The 16,460-nt window shown below is 31.3% G+C and overlaps 1 protein-coding gene and 1 pseudogene across 1 annotated transcript; both read left to right on the top strand.

Annotated features, from left to right (window-relative positions):
• Window positions 1–6,453: 6,453 nt before the first annotated feature.
• Window positions 6,454–8,375, top strand: LOC149545376 (short-chain dehydrogenase reductase 2a pseudogene; annotated as a pseudogene).
• Window positions 8,376–12,348: 3,973 nt separating this feature from the next.
• LOC149545375 (borneol dehydrogenase, mitochondrial-like) lies at window positions 12,349–15,260 on the top strand. Its single transcript, XM_089793986.1, has 2 exons — window positions 12,349–12,392; window positions 14,465–15,260. The coding sequence occupies exons 1-2, from the start codon at window positions 12,349–12,351 to the stop codon at window positions 15,258–15,260; spliced, it is 840 nt and encodes a 279-aa protein (XP_089650112.1).
• The last annotated feature ends 1,200 nt before the right edge of the window (window positions 15,261–16,460 follow it).

The following is a 16,460-nucleotide window of genomic DNA, read 5'->3' as shown; positions in this document are numbered from 1 at the left end:
GAATACCTAATATATTCTTTGGTAAGGGCTTAAGATCCCTAAGGGGTGACACTCATATTATCTCTAATGTAATCTGCATGTATTGATTCATTTATTAGTCAATAGATCTAAGTCACACATTCCACACATATCATCCATTGGAGGAAGATAAAATTTATTTGAAATATTATCCTATCAATTAAATAAAAAATCAATGATCCTCACTTTGTCACCATAAGGAGTACAAAGCACATTAGTCATAGTAACTACACAACATGGTGATGCATGTACCAGTGGGTTATAGTGAATGAACAAAACTAAACAATAGTAGACTATCATATCAAAGATGGATCAATGAACATCATGTTGTCATCATGATAAGATGCCTAGTAGATGGGTATGTGCAAGAAGTTGGGTCTCACTTTTTGGAAAAAAGTTCAAGTGTTTTTCCTATTTTTGAATTTTCTTGTCAATTGATGTAAAAATTTGAGGTATTTAGAGATTGCATATAAAAAAACCTCAGCATTAAAAATTTTAGTGTTTGGAATCTAGTTTTTGAATATGTAATTTATTTGTGTACCCATATGATAGATTTCTTTTTTGGTATGAATATTTAAAAACCACTTTTTCAAAATGCCTATTTCAAGACCATACCACACTTGTGTACGAACACCATAATTTGACACAAATAAATGAATTTTCATAAATCTTTTAAAAGGGAGTTACCTAATACACCTAAGATTGATGACAATATTTTTCCTTAATTTTTTATTGAATAATTGGCTATAAATATAAATTTAAAAACCTCTTATGTATGGACACCATAATTTGATCATAATTTCACTTTTGTCAATAATTATTTTTTTAACCTTAAAAGAATTTTATGTAGATTGATGACATATAAATTAATTTAAGAAAAATTATGAAATAAAAAAGTTATTAAAGTTTTAGTGAACTTCACTATTTTACATTACCACCTTTCATTAAAAAATAATGCAAAAATATTAAATAAAATCATAGCACTATAAAATTTATATTTATGAAATTAGAACAGTGAGAGCTCTAATGGGTTTTTGTTTCATAAAAAAAAATTGATCAAGAAGACCCTCAAAAAATTATGACAAGGCATGAATTTGTCAGTTCAATGCCTTAGTCACATCTTGATAGGTCAAAGCATAGGCTTGGTGCCAAACCAAAATCTGAAATAGGAGGAAAAATCCTCACCCCATGTTGTAAGAAATAGGCACCTATTATTTTAAATTCAAAAAATGGGTACCCATTTTGAAAAAGTCAAATCAACATATAAAATCCCCCTAGAAAACAAAATTTTTCACTTTTCAAAACCGAGTACCCATTTCTAATTTTTTTTTTTTTTTTTTTGATGTTTTAAAAAATGGGTACCCATTTTTTGAAAATAAAAAATGGGTGCCCATTTTTTAAATTTTGGATTCGGTGCCCGAGCCTAAAATGCGTACCAATTTTTGAAAAAGGGGTACCTATTTCTAAAAGAGTGTGATCTCAATCCGCAGACTTTTGCAGAATTGAGACCCAACTACTTGCTTCCACCCATATAAGGTATGCAAAATAACAAACTAAATCCATGTGTCCCAAGTGAGCCTTGCCCTGAAAATCGAATGTGTTAATTCTTAGTCGTTGATCAAAATCAGATCAATGATTGTCACTATGTAATTACCTAGATTTGTGAAGATTTTATGTAAAATGAGTAAGAGACATAATGACACTTGTTTCTCATTGGAACCACTCTATGAAGAAATACTAAAAGAACCATAGTTATTCTTGATCATTCAATCAAAATCAGATCCATGGCTGTCACTATGTCATTGACTAAAGGTGTATGATATTTAGGTCTTGTGATAATGTGAGAAGTTTCAACATGTCCCACCAGTGGAAGATTGACTCAGTATCATGTTTGTGTCACAACAATTGGAAATAGTTAAAATCAATGATTAGTTTTTAAACTCTTATACATTGCATGCACAATCTGATTGTTGTAAACTTTAATGGTGAATTAAACACTCCTCGTCCAAATAATTTTAAAATAAAATGTATAAGTCTCTCCCTCATTTTGCACAATGTATAATCGTTTGAGTGTAGCAAAGAGAGATAAATCTTTTGCATTATTGGATTTGTAAATTGTTGTGATTAGAGAAAAAAATCTTACAATTTTGACCTAAAAATAGTATTAGTAGGATTTTTAACTTTCTCACTAAAATCTTTTCTAACTTAGAATAATCAAAAGTCAAAGATGCCTTCATGAAATGATTACTTAGATAGGAACATAGACTATCAATATAGTAATTTTGAGGATGATTTCCTGGAACAACTGACTGCTTCAACTAATGAAACTATGAAGGGTAAGGAATTGATTCAAAAAAGCCCTAGATTGAAAATAGACGAAGGTTTGTATGATAGTGGTAATTTTCTAAGAGATGTAGAAAAATTAGTTGGTGGCCATGAATTATTCAAGAGATGATTACACAAATAAATCATGATACAACCCAGAGTAATGTCTAGGAATTTGATGTTGAGAAGCTGGTTGTTCCAAACATATTTTTGGATGCTGACTTATTGACCATAGTGGATAAGAGGTATGACCCTATACTATGGATGGTGAAGAACCATTCTAGGGATAAATTTTTTAAGGTTACAACTAAGGAAATTAAAGAAGTTTATATACTGAATCCCAACACCACTCTACATGAGAAGATTGATTTCTATGATTTGTGGGCTACTTATGATGCGCAAAGGGAATATATTCAAGGTGGACCACTACAAGAATATTTTTCTAAGGTGGAACATCTGTCATTAGTAAAAACATTTACACCATAGCATCTATTGAATAAATTATTTAATCCTAGGGCACATGCTTTATATATTTATCTTTGTAAGATTTTTGGCATGGATGAGCAAGAGCATGTCCCAACACCCCTAGTGTTCATGATGGCTAAGATACTATAGTATGAAATGAGCTCCATATTTGATTTTTCTTCCCACTAAGCTAAAGAGATTCATAATGGGTTGATAAACCCTTTGGTTGGTATTCTTTACTCATGTACATGTGTCTTTTCAAAAGTGTTTCTATCTTTGGAAAAGATATGAAATTGGAACGAGAAAGAGATGGTGAAAAGTTACTAGTTCAATTGTGAAGTGCTAATATGACTTGGGAAGTCATTGATGCTAGTTTGTTAGATTTGATCGATATTTTGTATCAAAGATGAGGACATTGTTACTACAAGACAACCCTCAAATCCTCAAACCCCTCTTGGAGTTGATCAGACCTAAGGATCATGCTAATGGTTTGAAGGCCAGTCATAATTGGGGAGATATAATCCCATACTCTATCTCCACTATTTTAAGAATATATGGATTCCTGGAAAAGTGTCATTTCCTACCTTACCAAGCATTGTGTATTTGTAAATGAATAATACAAGAAGTATTTGCATTCTAACTATTTGATTCAGATATTGTCTCTTCTCATATCACTCTCAATTTTGTTGAAACTTAGCGATAATGTCTTTTAAGCTTTAGTTATAATTATTTGTGTTATATTCCTATTCATATTTTGCTAGTAATCTAAAATGGTTACATAAACACTTGATATGAATATGAAAGGTTGAAAGTTGTCTAGAGAAGATTTTTATAAGAATGAGATCTCGATTGAATATTGTTGTCCTTTCTCACAATGTGGTAGGATAGGTCTAGTCATTTGTATCAAATTTTTTTGAGAGAGAGCCCAATAGATAAGGCACTAGTCAATTTTAGAGGCTAATAGATTTTGGGGCAAAAGTTTATACAATAAAAAATTATTCAATAAAATCCTTTTACTTTTCAAACTTACTATATGTTAAATGTACAAGCCCACACCTGATTCAAAGTTTTAGAAGTAATGAGGATTTTACATCTCTCATTTTGTTTTTTTAAATTCTTGAATTAGAAGAAGATAGGGTACATTCATCTATTGAATTAGGATTTATGTTGCAAAATGTGGACTATAAAAGGCCATGAATTCCTAGGTATACTCACCTAAATTTTGTAGAATTCAAAGAGAAGAACATTCAAGCAATCTTGTTGGTCCTTTTGATATGTTTATTGGAAATTTTACTATGGTTTCTTTTGGCTAACTCATAGATTTTCCTTTGCATATTTATCTAGGTAGTTTAAAGCTTGTCAAATGAGGAGCCAACATATAGGATGCTAAAGGAATTACCACATTAAAACTTAAGAAATAAAGGCTTTTAACTTTTGAAACAAGAGGGGTAGCCTCTTAACCATTTAATTTTTGGTATACTCTTTTACTAATTTAATTTTAAAATTAATATATTTTTCTTCTTTCCTCTTAACATTATACTCACTGATTTTTTTATTACTAGATGTTGAGCATTGGGTTATTCTTATGTAAAGGGGGAGTTCTAAATCCTTAATCAAATTACCATTAGAGAAAAAATGGCATTTTCAAACTTCTCGTTATCTTTAACTTTTAGGGAGCCAAAAGTATTAGAGAGATCAAAGTCTACTTCTTGATAGCAATCTCATGAGGATGATCTTCCACAAAGGCCATAGGGATAAAGAGGGGATATTATTCAAGTTCCCATGTCCTTTGGCACCATCTATGGTGCAACATAACAGGTGCATATAAGTTTCCTCGTATCTACTGGCATGTCCTTTTGCATTATAAACATATGGGGCATGCTCCCCAATAGTAACAAAATTTGGGATAGTTTAGATGATGTTGACAAAATAGGTTTATTAAATGCATTTGTGTAATAATAGGACAATTTCTTCTAGTATTGTCATCTTTTCTTCATAGAAAGAACCAAGTAAGATTTCCAAGTTATTTTAATGGTTACCATCTTCTAATTGAATACTCAAGGCATATGGAATGTCTATCTCAAGGTTTAAAGAGGTGAAAACCCTACATTGTATCTTGTAGGGTAGAGTTATAACATTAATGAATGATGATACTACAAAATGATTCAATCGTCTATCAAAGAAATGATCATAAAACAACAAGAACACCTTTGATCACCAAACATTTAGGACAAAAGACCATGGACACCTAGGATAAGAGAGGGTGAGCACCTCATTGCATATGGAGTTGAGAGAACACCTAATCACTATGAAAGTGCAACAACAAATAGACTAAAATTATATTTCAAAGACCTTAGGATTTGGTTTTATTACCATTATAAAAAGAATAAGAAAAATTGTTTTTCTAATCAGTAAATAGCGAAATTAAAATAAATTCATTATTTTTTATATCAAATATTGTTTACCCATTTGTCAAAGTATTTACAAGAAGGAACTTCCAATAAATCCATATCAACAAACAATATAACAACATTCCTAAGTCTTCAATATTCTTCAATAAGGGTTGCAACCATGTCATGTTTAGGATTAATATGAAGCATGTTGATATTGAAAGCAAGGTAATTACCTTGTCTTCCTACACTTTCCTCCCTTAGCTTAGTCCATCTTGATCAAATTTGGTAGAAAATGATATCTTTGATTTATGTGACAAAACACTTCACATGTTTAGGGTTGGGAGCTTAGAAACCTCGAGTATAGAAGAACATAAGGGAGTTATTTATCGACTTACCTCCCTCCAACTTAAATCTTCGAGTACAGAAGAACATAAGGGAGTTATTTATCGACTTACCTCCCTCCAACTTAAATCATACTTATCTCTAATTTTTGCAAGAATGACAACATGGAAGAGATTAAACACTAGTTATATCTCACATCTATTAGAGACCAATCAACGTTTATTTTACTTCTTGTACTAGATTAAGGTTTTTGATCTAGCAATCCTCCTTTCGTTGTGCCCTTCCACTAAAAGTCCAACAACCATTCCACAATCTATAGTTTTTAATTTGCCCACCACCTTTAAAAATTGGTTGAAAAAGTGTTAAACCACGAAACTTCCTCGAACTCTGGAAAACGATTCTTATTATTAGTTTTGCCAATATTTTATAACAGAAAATTGAATATTTCTTGTAAAACTTAATCGAAAGGCATCATAGCATGTAACTAATAAAATAGTAGTAAATGAAACTTCGAAAGGCACAACTAATGTTTAAGTAATGTTTGCACTGTTTGGCATACATTTTGTTTGAGCCTAGGCCAAATCACTTTCCATCAATCCTATTTCTTGAATAAAGCATATAGTAATCGTAATCTCTGAGCAGGCCTAAAATTAATGAGAGCATCTCATAGAGGTTAAAAACCAATTCAAAAACTATTATATTGATAGATCGAGGAATCAATGTTTCCTTGATCGGCCATTTAAGTGCGACCTATAGCACTATAATATTTTTCCCTAAATTTTATATTCTTTTTGACTGGTTGATGGGCTGTACTGTCAGCTTTGTGTCTTTTGTGTCAATTTTTTATCTTTAAAGATGATTCCGCTTCTGAAACTTTCTAGCGTGTTCTGTCCTTTCTGCTTACGGAACAATGTCTACAGGAATGGGAGTTGTTGCAGCGTCTGTTTTCGGAAGGTAATTTCAGCTTTAGCTTTCAATTTGTTGTCGCTAATAATATCCTTGTTAATATTCTTTGCAGTCTTTCCACTGTTTCATCTATCTTGTGATTCTTAGTTTAGTTTCTAAATTTCACTGCTATAATTTTTTTAATATTATAAGAAGTTTAGTAACAGTAATATTGTCATTTAAATGGATTATAGATTGGCTGGGCTGTAACTAGAGGGCTTAATCCAATATTTAGCACAACATTATGGCGTTCAATCGTACATTATAATAAAATCTGATCTCTTTTCATGGCAGCTCTCTCAATATACCTATTTTCGGTAGTATCTAGAGAGCTGTGGTGTTTTAAGATTCATCTGACTTCTAGTAGGATTTTATTTAGAGTTTTCAGTATATTATTTACCAATCAAAGATAGTCTAAGTTAAAAGAAAGAAGCCCTTGCATGAGATTTATTCACTCACCCTATGAGTAGTGAAGCTTGTGCCCTTGATTCTGTGGGTAAGTCTAAGTGGTTTTGTAAAGACCGTTTTTTTTGAAAAAAAATGTGATTTGGTCTCAAACTGTCATGTTATTCTATCAATCTACTCAGTTATATTATGTTATAGAACTAAAGAGTCTTCACACTGGTTGATGTACATTGTGATGCTTGGCTTATGTTTCTTTTGACTTCATTGCTATAGGTTTTTTGGAACATTATAGAAAGGTTTGTAATAATGAAAAGAGTCTAGTAATTTATTTTCATTTGAAACAATCATATATTGGACTAAGTCTGGTTGGAGAGTTTTCTGTGATAGATCTTAAGATCATCATATCTAACATATTGAGTACTAAAATTATGTGATCTGTAGACTCATTTTTGCTTATGAACTCTGCTGTTTTATGTTCTATAGTGTTACTAGCATCAGTATGTATAGTATTTTCTGCATAACATAAACCAATCAAAGATGGTAAGAATGAAATCCCTCGAGATACAGTTTTCAAAAACATGTTTCAGCCTTAGGGATATTCAAATAAAATGATTTATTTTTCGGAGGAGAAAGGTGAGATATATTGTTTGTGTGAAATACAGGCTGCAAGGCAAGGTTGCAATAGTCACAGGCGGGTCAAAAGGCATCGGAGAAGCCACAGTCAAGCTATTTGCAAAACATGGAGCAAAAGTAATAATTGCAGATGTTGCAGACGATGCCGGTATAAGAGTTGCAGAATCCCTTTCTCCACAGGCCAAATTTATCCACTGCGACGTGAGCAAAGAGAAGGACGTCAGTGCAGCCGTGGATTTAGCCATGCAAGAGTACGGCCAGGTGGACATAATGTATAACAACGCAGCCATCGTAAACCCCCACAAAGGCGACATGGCAGATTATGACATGAAGAAATTCGTAGCTGTTATGAATGTGAATGTGAACGGAGTGATGCACGGCATTAAGCATGCGGGTCGTGTTATGATCCCTCGGAAAAGAGGATCTATAATATCAACATCTAGCGTTATGGGGATTTTAGGAGCCAACTGTTACTCTTATACTGCCTCAAAGCATGCAGTTGTTGGGCTCACCAAAAATGGGGCAGCTGAGCTGGGTAAATATGGAATTAGGGTTAATTGTATTTCGCCCTTTGGGGTTGTGACAGATATGCTAATGTCCGTCGCGCAAATGGGAGCTTCAGAAGAGGAGAGAAACAAGGTCAAAGCCGACATGGAGGCCTTGATAAGGGATATTGCCAATTTAAAGGAAGCTACCCTTAAAGCAGAGGATATTGCAGAGGCGGCGTTGTATCTGGCGAGTGAAGATTCAAAGTATGTAAGCGGGCATAATCTAGTGGTGGATGGGGGAGTAACAGTTGTAGACCACCAGGGCTTAAAATTATTGCCAGTCCTCTCTCTTGACAAATAAGGTTTTCAAGCTACAGATTCAAATATAGAGAATTTCAGTTTTTCTTCTCAAGGAGAGTTGTTTATTAGAGTTATAACTTAATTGGTTTTAGAAAGATTATTTTTATTTCATTTTAACATTTAAAGTAAATAGGTTGTCATCTTATCACATTATTTAGCTCTACTTGCAACTCATCATGCTTTATTGTCGAGGCACAACCCATAAACAAATAACGAGACGTTTAAGAATGAGGTGTTTTATTATGAGTTGAAAACTAAACTTTGGCATTACTTATTAAACTAATAGACATATTTAATCTATAAATAAATAAAATTTAATCTAACAATCTAATATATTGAGGAAATAATAAAATTAGTGAATAAACAAATATGTATACTTCAGATTGGTAATGACATGTAGATTGATAAGTAGGAGATATTTTTCATACCAAGTTAAATAGTGATATAATTATTAGGATTTGATTTTATAGTATTTTGAGTCGAAATTATTGATCTATGTTTCAGGAGTGGTGGTCCATACAAGTTATTTCTCACATGAGAATGAATGGAACCCTCACTTTTCATTATGCCAAGGTGATGTTCACATAGAGAACTATCCATGTTTCAACTCAATGACAATCACCTAGATTAAGTAAGTGATGAAAGTCTCATTTATTCTCATGAGAGATTCATTCTTTTGATTCACTTCTCAAGAAACATAGATCAATAGACACAAAATGCTATATATTGGGATCTATCAGCAATATCAAAAAATTATATAGATGTAGACAAGACTAAAATTCATAATCACGTGCTTAACTTTAGACGGAATATAATTCCTTGCCCCAATGTTCCAATTAGTGAACAAAATGACCAAGGGTTTAGAGAATTAAGAAAATAATGTACGAAATGTAGCTGAATCTCAAAGGTTATAAAATAGCTTACTAAACCAAAAACCTTTAATAGGTATATAGGTAATCTTGTCTATTCATATTTCTATATTAAAGAAAAGTACAAATCTAGAATGAAACACTATATAGATTCTTATGTCTGTTGACAATTTGAAAAGAGAATTTAAAAACAAGAACTAATTAAGTGAGAAATTTTATTGATATGTATTCAATTTGTTATATTCATTAAGAAAAAGTTAATCTAATAGAAAAAATATATTAACTACTTATATTGAAAAAATATTCATCATTATAAATAAGAAAAAATATTTTTAATTTAAATTGAGTAGACAAGTACTAGCATCTTACATTAAAAAATTCAATTAAATATTATTTTTAATATTTTATAGCATCATGTATTAGATTTCTTATCTATCATTGCATGCATTCCAAATAACAATTCAAAAGTATGCTTCTCCTTCGAAGCACAGAATAATAAAAATACTCCTCTTTCAAATATAAAACTAAATGCCACCCACAACTTGAGAAATCACATCTATCTTCAATAATTATAATTTAGTTTTTAAATATACACTCCACAAACATCAATTAAATAATTTAGATATACCTATATTTCAAAGGTATATCTAAAGCTTAACAGTTATTTTATTTTAGTTGACTCACTATCGATCCTATTCTCGAAAAAATCACACTTATACAAATCTGTCTTCGGGCCAAAAACCAATATGAACAACTCATGCAGATTTAAAATAACAGAAAACCAAAAAAAAAATTAACAGATCGAGGAATCATTCATGCCTATTATCCATTTTAAATGTGTACCTGGGCATTATAATCCCGACCCCATGTGCGTCACGTTAGTCTTCAGTAGTTAGCGGTCTATTATGTCATCGTCCTTGTCTCCTATTAAACTGGCCCTGCTTCTAAAGCTTTCTTCGCTTATTAGAGACCAATGTCTACAGGAATGGAAGTAGCTCCTGCTGCTGTAATGGGAAGGTAATTTCAGATTTCATGTCCAATTTATTATCCCTTGTGTTGAATTTATGAAACTGTGTTTCTGTTTCTCAGCAATAAGTTGATTGCGAATTAGTATTTGAAAATATCATTGATGATTAAAACAAAGAATACTAGTTATGAGAGATCTAAGAATTCTTGTGAACCAGATTCAACACTATGGGTAATGAAATTTGTGCCTTGGACGCTATGTCTATGTCTATTGGTTTTGCTGAGAGTTCTTATGGTTATATGTTATCATGGATTTGTTGATTTTTTCTTTCCTAGTTATTATTGATCTTGAACTTTGTTGTCTTTAGGCTGGTTTTGATCTTGAACTGGTTCAATGTTTGTTATGATGTTTGATATATTTTTAATATTTGGTTGTTACATTTTTAAAATTTTATAAAATGGTTTGAAATTTGTTCAAATTCAATCATTTTCATAATAAGACAAATAATTTAATTATGTCATTAATATTTAAATTAAATAAACAGAGTAATTAAATCATGTTTGTGTGTTCATTGTCTTTTCAGATATCATTAGGAATATTTAAGATTAGAATTCATAACACTAATCTTCTCTTAGACATGCTTTAAGTCATCTATTATTGAGATTGTTTTTTTTTCTTTCAATTTTAATCTTTCATTATTTTGTGAACTATTTTCTTTTCAAACTATTCATTGTTTTACTAATTTTCTTCACCACTTCTTTTAGATACCTTTTTTAACATATTGTAGCAAATAATTTCCTTCCACAATTTTATTTTTTTAGAACTTATTCAGTACTTCATGAGAATTGATCTTCTTATCTTCCCACACCTTCTCTCTTCCATGTCTTAGATAATATATCATTAATATTACTTTATCCCAAACATTAAAAAAAAAAATACAAACTTATAATCAAATGATAAAAAATGCTAAAGGAAAATATCGATCCTATCTTCCCTAATGTAAGTTGCAATTTTCTTTAAGCTCTTCTTAAATTTTTAACTTTCTTGCAAACTTTAAGCTCTTCAAATCTATAATCTATGCCAGTCATTTTACTTTTAATGCCTTTAATGCTAGTTATTTATCTGTTGTGATTTAAAACTTTTATGGTCTCTCTATTTCAAAAGCAGCTACATAGAAAAAGACACGACTTTGGATCCACTAAAAGAGTTTTACATTTAGTGTTTGTCTATTCATATAGTTATATAAGTAGTCTTGTCTATTCATATTTGTATATTAAAGATAAGTAAAAGTCTAGAATAAAACACTATATAGACTCTTATGTCTATTGACAATTTAAAAAGAGAATTTAAAAATAAGAACTTATAAAAATATGTAATTAAGTGGGAAATTTATTGGTATGTATTGAATTCGTTATGTTCATTAGGAAAAAGTTGTCTTAATAGAAAAATATATTACCTATTTTTATAGAGAAAATATTCACCATTATAAATGAGATTTTTTTTAAAAAATATAAATTGACTAGACAAATACTAGCATCTTACATTGAAGAATTAAATTGAATATCATTTTAATATTTTATACTATCATTTATTAAATTTCTTATCTTATCATTGCACTCAATCCAAAGAACAATTCAAGAGAATGCTTCTCCCTCGAAAACACAGAATAATTCAAAAATATTCTTCTCTTTCATAATAAAACTAAATGCCACGCACAACTTGAGGAATTAATTATCATTTAGTTTTAAAATATACACTCTACAAATCTCAATTAAATAATTTAGATATACTTATATTTCAAAGCTACATTCAAAGGTATATCTAAATCTTAAAAGTTATTTTATTTTAGTTGACTTACGATCGATCCTATTTCTCGAAAAAATCACACTTATACAAAACTCTGTTCGGGCCCGGAACCACCATGAACAACTCATACAGATTTAAAATAACCAAAAACCTTTAAAAGAATTAACATATCGAGGAATCATTCGTGATTCTTTATCCATTTTGATTTTGATCCTCAGTATTATAATCCCGTCCCCATGTGCGTCACGTTAATCTTCTTGTCTCTTAGCTCTAATTGTATAACCTATTCAGCTGGTGCTGCTTCTCAAGCTTTCTTTGCTTATTAGAGACCAATGTCTACAGGAATGGAAGTAGCTCCTGCTGCTATATTGGGAAGGTAATTTCAAATATCATGTCCAATTTATTATCCCTTGTGTTGAATTTATGAATTTGTGTTTCTGTTTTGCTGATTGCGAATTAGTATTTGAAAATATCCTTTAAATGTTATTTATAGATGAAATTGTTTGATGAATAAAAGAAAGAATATTATTTATGGGAGATTTAAGAATTCCTGTGAACTAGATTCAACACTATGGGTAATGAATCTATTGGTTTTGCTGAGAGTTCTTGTGTTTAGATTTCGTTAAAGTTATTTCTTCTCAAGCTATCATGTTATATGTTATCATGGATTTGCTGATTTTTTCTTTTATAGTTATTATTGATCTTGAATTTTGCTGTCTCTAGGTTGGTTTGATCTTTGTTATGACGTTTGATATAGTTTTATTATTGATCTTGAATTTTGCTGTCTCTAGGTTGGTTTGATCTTTGTTATGACGTTTGATATAGTTTTATTATTTGGTTGTTAGATTTTTTAAATTTTGTAAAAGAGTTTGAAGTTTGTTCAAATTCAAATCTTCATAGGTTATTAATAATTTAATTAGGTTATTAATATTTAAACTAAATAGACAAAGTAATTAAATCATGTTTGTGTGTTCATTGTCTTTTCAGACGTGTAATTATATTTAAGATTAGAATTCAGAACACTAATCTTCTATTAGACATGCTTTAAGTTATCCATTATTAAGATTATTTTTTTCTTTCAATTTTAACATTTCATTATTTTGTAAACTATTTTCTTTTCAAATTATTCATTCTTTTAGTAAATTTCTTCACCACTTCTTTTAGAATACCTATTTAACATATTTTAGCAAATAATTTCCTTTCACAAATAGAAAAAATTTACTTATTCAGTACATCATGAGAATTGATCTTGTTATCTTCCTAGACCTTCACTCTTTCATGTGGTAGATAATATAGTAGATAATATATCATTAATGTTGTCTTTTTTCAAACATAAAATTGGAAAAAAAAATACAAACTTATAATCAAATGATAAAAAAATAACAAAAGTAAAATATAGATCATGTCTTCCCTAATATAAGTTGTAATTCTTTTTAAGCTCTTTTAAAATTTCAAGTTTTTCTCAAATTTTTTAACTTGTAAGTTTTAAGCTCTTCAAATCTATAATCCATGCTAGCCATTTTACTTTTACTTACTATTTAGCTTTTGTGAATTAAAACTTTTATGATCTCTCTTTTTAATAAGCACCTACATAGAAAAAGAAAATGACTTTAGTTCTACTAAAAAGACTTTTTATTAACCATTTCAAAATCCAATACTAAATCATTTCTAATATTCCTTAAAATCATTCTTTGCAGCCCTTTAAACAACAGCTACTCAATGTTTTGTGAGATAAATGGTATGTATGTCCACTTGATTTAAACTACCTTTTTCTCTTAAAAAATCCTATAAGCTCCATTACATGTGCAGCTTCCTTCTTACCTGCCAACTCTCCATAACTAACTCTATAATCTTGCTAATCATTAAATATATATCCTGGTTGAGAAGATGTGAATGTTACACCAGCCATGACTACACCTTACATATATATACTGAATTAGATGTAATCAAATATAATTTAAAGACAATATACTTGTTTAAAACTGTTTTCACTTTGGGTGGCATTAGGATAAACATGTGAACAAATCGACTCAACACAGTACATCAAATTTTTTGAGGCCTCCAATTTTTTTTAATACAAAAAAGTCCGAATTCGTTAGAGGTTTGTTGTAAACCCGGCTCTTCCAAAGCTAATCCATTCAAGGCTATTTTTGAGCTTGGGAACATGTCCAAAGGAGAGGTTGGAACTGTTCTCTAGAGATTAATGTTGAAGTTATCTCAAATGAATCTTGTAAATTTATCTAGAATGAAATTGTAGTTTTGTGGAATCCTAATAGTTTATTAACCAACATCTATGGTGATTTTCGACTCATAAAACAGCTCTTGCTGTGTGTATGTAAAGTTTTCTTTACATAAGCGCGTACATTAAACAGAGACTGGAAACCCCCGTGGATTTATATAGTTCTTTTCAATATATATATTAAACAGAAATGTATTTTTTAAACGCAGATTGGATGGCAAGGTTGCAATAATCACAGGCGGATCGGCAGGCATTGGAGAGGCCACCGTTCGGTTGTTTAGAAGTCATGGCGCCAAAGTCATAATTGCAGACATTGCAGACGACGCTGGTATGAAACTTGCTGAATCACTTTCTCCCTTGGCAACATATATTCACTGTGATGTGAGCAAAGAGCAAGATGTTATAGCAGCAGTTGATTTGGCAATGGAAAAGTACGGGAAGTTGGACATAATGTTTAATAACGCAGGAATTGTCGACCACCAAAAACTGAGCGTGGCAGAGTATGATATGCAGAATTTCGAGCGAGTGATGAGTATAAATGTAAGAGGGGTAATGCACGGCATAAAGCATGCAGCCCGTGTTATGATACCCAACAGAAAAGGCAGTATTATCTCTACGGCTAGTATTGCGGGAATAGCTGGAGGATGTACTCCTTTCGCTTACGCTGCCTCCAAACATGCCGTTGTTGGGCTGACTAAGAATGGTGCGGGAGAGCTGGGGAAGAGTGGTATACGAGTGAATTGTATTTCTCCTGCTGCAATTCCCACGGATCTGGTGATGAATTTCATGGGAACGACTCCTTCAGAAGAGGAAAAAGCTAAGGTAGAGGCAGCGATTCACGTGGAAGCCCCATTAAAGGGAGTCTCTCTTAAAGCGGAGGATATTGCAAAGGCTGCTCTGTATTTGGCAAGTGAAGATTCCAAATATGTGAGCGGCCACAACATGGTGGTGGATGGCGGAATAACAGTTGTACTCGACGCAAGTGCAGTGTTTGGAAAGTACTAATGCCGAATCTCCGAGAAAGAAAATGTTATCCTACAATAATAGCTGACTGAGAGTCATATGATTTTAGCTCAAGTTGATTAAGACTCTGGGTGTTACTGAGAAATGTGTCATTGGTCTTTAGATGTTATTAAGGTTCCTCGAAATTCTTTTGTAAGTTTTCGCTTTCCGTTTAATGATAGAAAATAACTCGGGTTGTATGTATTAGTAAGAAATATGCAACTCGTTTCTGGTTATATATCAGAAATTTGTATGAACTTAAAACTTTTCCAAATAATCTTTTCTCCAAAACAAGAAAAAGACATACGCATAGGTCGATTTTGGCTGGAAACGGTAATAATGTGGATTTCTAGTTGGAATCCTCGACCAGCCAACCTCTTTTTAAAATTGAACAACTGGGAATAAAGTCAGTGATTAATGAGATTCTTTTATTTGATTCGAGAGGGAAGATTGATACTAATTGGTTTCAGAATGGTGTTAAACGGATTGTTGTTCAGCTTATTCACACCCTCTCTCCCCTCAGGTTCTACAAACTGGATCAAAAGGATACTATGGCATGGGAGAATTGCAATTTGAAAAATTACATTGTGCATTCGGATTTTGACTTTTTAAGCCCTATATGGAAAGATATGGCATATGAAAGATCTCCCTAAAATCATACTTTTCTGGTGCACAGTCCGTCATAGGAAAATCCTTACCCTGGATAAGCTACAATAGAGAGGTGTCCATCTAGTTAAGAGATATGTTTTGTGTTAACATGAAGGAGAATCTATTTGTCATATTTCGTTATCATGTTATTTTGCTTGGGAAATTAGACAACGCATTCTTGCCCTTTTTAATAATAAATGGTATTTGAGTAATAATATCAAAGAGGTGGTTGATTCTTGGGTTTTCCCTCTTACCATCTTTTTACAAAAGACATCTTGTGGTACTCTCTTTTCTTTCCATTAAATTTTAGCAAAATCTTTTATCTTATTCTTTTGAATTTAAGTTTCTCAAGATTGTCTAGCTCTCCATATTCAATAAAATGGAGTAATATTTTCAAAATTGTGGAAACTTCAAATTTTTGTCTTTTTCTAATCTTGAAAATGATCCTAACCTCCATTTTCAATTAAAAAGAAGAGTATATAAGGAAAGAGTGTTTTAAATATTTATTGTGATATGAAGAGTTCATCCAATCACCTTGATTTTGACAATAATTAG

Source organism: Cupressus sempervirens, chromosome 7 (genome assembly GCF_028749045.1).
Source record: "Cupressus sempervirens isolate cs-2001-9-10 chromosome 7, ASM2874904v1, whole genome shotgun sequence".
Taxonomy (NCBI): Eukaryota; Viridiplantae; Streptophyta; class Pinopsida; order Cupressales; family Cupressaceae; genus Cupressus; species Cupressus sempervirens.
This window is presented reverse-complemented; position numbering and strand designations above follow the sequence as displayed.